The 2,418-nt window shown below is 30.1% G+C and overlaps 1 protein-coding gene across 1 annotated transcript in view; it reads right to left on the bottom strand.

The window, feature by feature from the left end:
- Positions 1 to 1,454: 1,454 nt before the first annotated feature.
- LOC106677376 (uncharacterized) overlaps positions 1,455 to 2,418 on the bottom strand; it is a gene marked incomplete at both ends in the record, with an annotated part of 4,950 nt that continues 3,986 nt past the window's right edge. The window contains 1 exon segment of the mRNA XM_067050289.1: positions 1,455 to 1,631. Within this exon segment, the coding sequence (XP_066906390.1) occupies positions 1,455 to 1,631 (177 nt within the window).

The following is a 2,418-nucleotide window of genomic DNA, read 5'->3' as shown; positions in this document are numbered from 1 at the left end:
TATTCAGCAGTGAGGGGGCGCCTTAATTAAAAAGACCCCTTGGAGAATTATTAAGGAAAGATTAAAGAAGGTGTTCGGAGGAGGACGGTGGGCCCCAGAGGAAGACATTATGATGATCTGAGAGACAAAGAAACCGAAACAGTCTAGGGCAGTATGTTGCAGAACTCTTGGCACATTACAACAGAATCGCAGATAAACTCAGCGAGATGATGGAAACAATTCAGGTACAGGGTTGGATACAGTTCCCATCCATGGTACTAAAGATTCAAATGGCAAAAGAGGTGGGGAAGAAAGTGGGATTTCGGAGAGAGCACTTGTTTGTGAAATGTGCTCAAGATCTCATTCATACAAGCACTAGAGGCCCAAATGGAAGAAAAGCTGAGGTGGATCTGGATAGAATATCAACAGCCAAGAAACATGTTCAACCCTTGGAGAAGGAGAGAACGCAGAGATGGTGGAAGAGAGAGAGACAGTCACCCGAGATAGGAAAAATATAAGGAGGAAATATTCTAAAAATATGTCATAATTTGCTGGAATGGATTAGGAGTCAACATGATAGGATGTTAGGATAGTAGTCATGTGGAAAAGATATGGAACAGAGAAAATGGAGTAAATTTGTTATATCTTTGATTCAAATTTGGGATATCTGTAGATTTGTGATTTCTATAGATTTCTGATATAGAAGTAGATACAATAAGTAATGTTATGAGGAATTTGATGAAAAGAAAATAACAATTAAATGTTTCTACCATTTTGTAGGAAGTTAGGAAAAATTAAGTCTTAAGAAATTTCCATTTTGCAGGGAAAGAGGAAAAAAATTAAGCATAAAACTCCCATTTTGCCAGATGGGAGGATATTAGAACGAAATGATAGTTTTGCTTTAACTTATGTACTTTATTTTATTATTTATAAATTTACTTTTATTTATGTATGTCCCAATTTATGTTGTACTGTGTAATTGATTGAATATGAGGAAGGCTATTGGTCAGTTGCTTGGAAAATTAAGATAGTTTGAATGCAGAAAGTAGATAGCATTCATACATCAGTAAGATGGTATGATCAGCAGTAGTGAGCTGTTGAAAGTAATTATCTGTAATAAGTTCGTTAGGAAAAACTGAGCCTTTGATGCTTTGTGTATTTATTGTCCTAGACACAAACATATATTTTAGTTTCAACGAAGTGTTGAAGGATAAGATCCTTTAATCAATGAAAAATTGAAACTTATCAATTTTAGAAGGGAAAATCCACATCTAATAAAGTATTCATCCATATATGTTCTATCCTATCAAGTAATCTTCTTTATCCTAGATCAAGAAATTTAAAAACTTTAGTTAATTCTTCTTTTTTTAACTTGAGGCATTCCCTTAATGAAGCAAATATTACTCAAAGCATATTTTTAACTTATAAACATTATTTATAAATGTAGCATTTGTTTTTTTCTTGCTGGTACATACCGAGCTGTGAATCAAAACCAGTGCATTGAGGTGGATTTTCAGAAAAACAAATTCATGTGAACCTATGTCTCCAGATCGTCTAGGAATATTATTAAGACCTAATACTTTAATTGTGGTTGAAACTCGGTTTTCGGCAGGTATAAATCCTATTTTCGTTCTAATGCCATTTTCAAAAACCTGGAAAATGAAGAAATACAAATTTTAAAGTGCAAAAAAAAATCTTGGTGCTAATGATCACTCTCATTACTATTACTGAATTGAGACACAACATAATATTACATAATGAAAACAGTTTTTAAAAAATGAAAAATTGGTTATTAAAGTTAATAACTCAGTGACCATATAATCAGTGTTTCACTTCTATAATTTCAATTTGACTCTTTACAAAAGAATTGGTTTCACAAGTCACGTGGATAATTATAACTAAATGAATAAATATTTCTTATGTTCCATAGTTAACAGTTAATTAACAGTAAATTATTACCATGATCATTTAAAAACAGGAACATGTAATAGTTTTATTTCCCATTATTTATTCTATTAGGACTAAATATCAAGTCAATGCTTTCAATTCAAATACTTGAAACAAAAAATAAATAAATAAAAGGTCTTTTTCTTATAAAAATAAAAAATATATGTGTTTTCGGAATTATACAGATACTATTTCCAATCAAACTAATTTATTCTTATGAATTGAAAGTACTATAACTACACTTTTTTAAAGAGAGAAATACTTTATTAAAAAAAAACAATGTTGCCCAACTTCATTGGGTTGCTACACAGCATATTTAGACTGGTTGTACAATTGCTTATTATTCTTATAATACATCGGTATAGTCAGTAAATATTAAAATACATAATAGTAATATATGATTTTTTTTTTCTTATTATTTTAGTTCTTTGATATTTTTTTACCTATATTTTCATATTTTTTATATTATTTTTTTTCTCCTATTATTTACCT

Source organism: Halyomorpha halys, unplaced genomic scaffold, assembly GCF_000696795.3.
Source record: "Halyomorpha halys isolate HHAL.00 unplaced genomic scaffold, Hhal_1.1 Scaffold96.1, whole genome shotgun sequence".
In the NCBI taxonomy this organism is placed as follows: Eukaryota; Metazoa; Arthropoda; class Insecta; order Hemiptera; family Pentatomidae; genus Halyomorpha; species Halyomorpha halys.
Note: the sequence above shows the minus strand (reverse complement) of the source record. Positions and strands in the feature narration are given on the sequence as shown.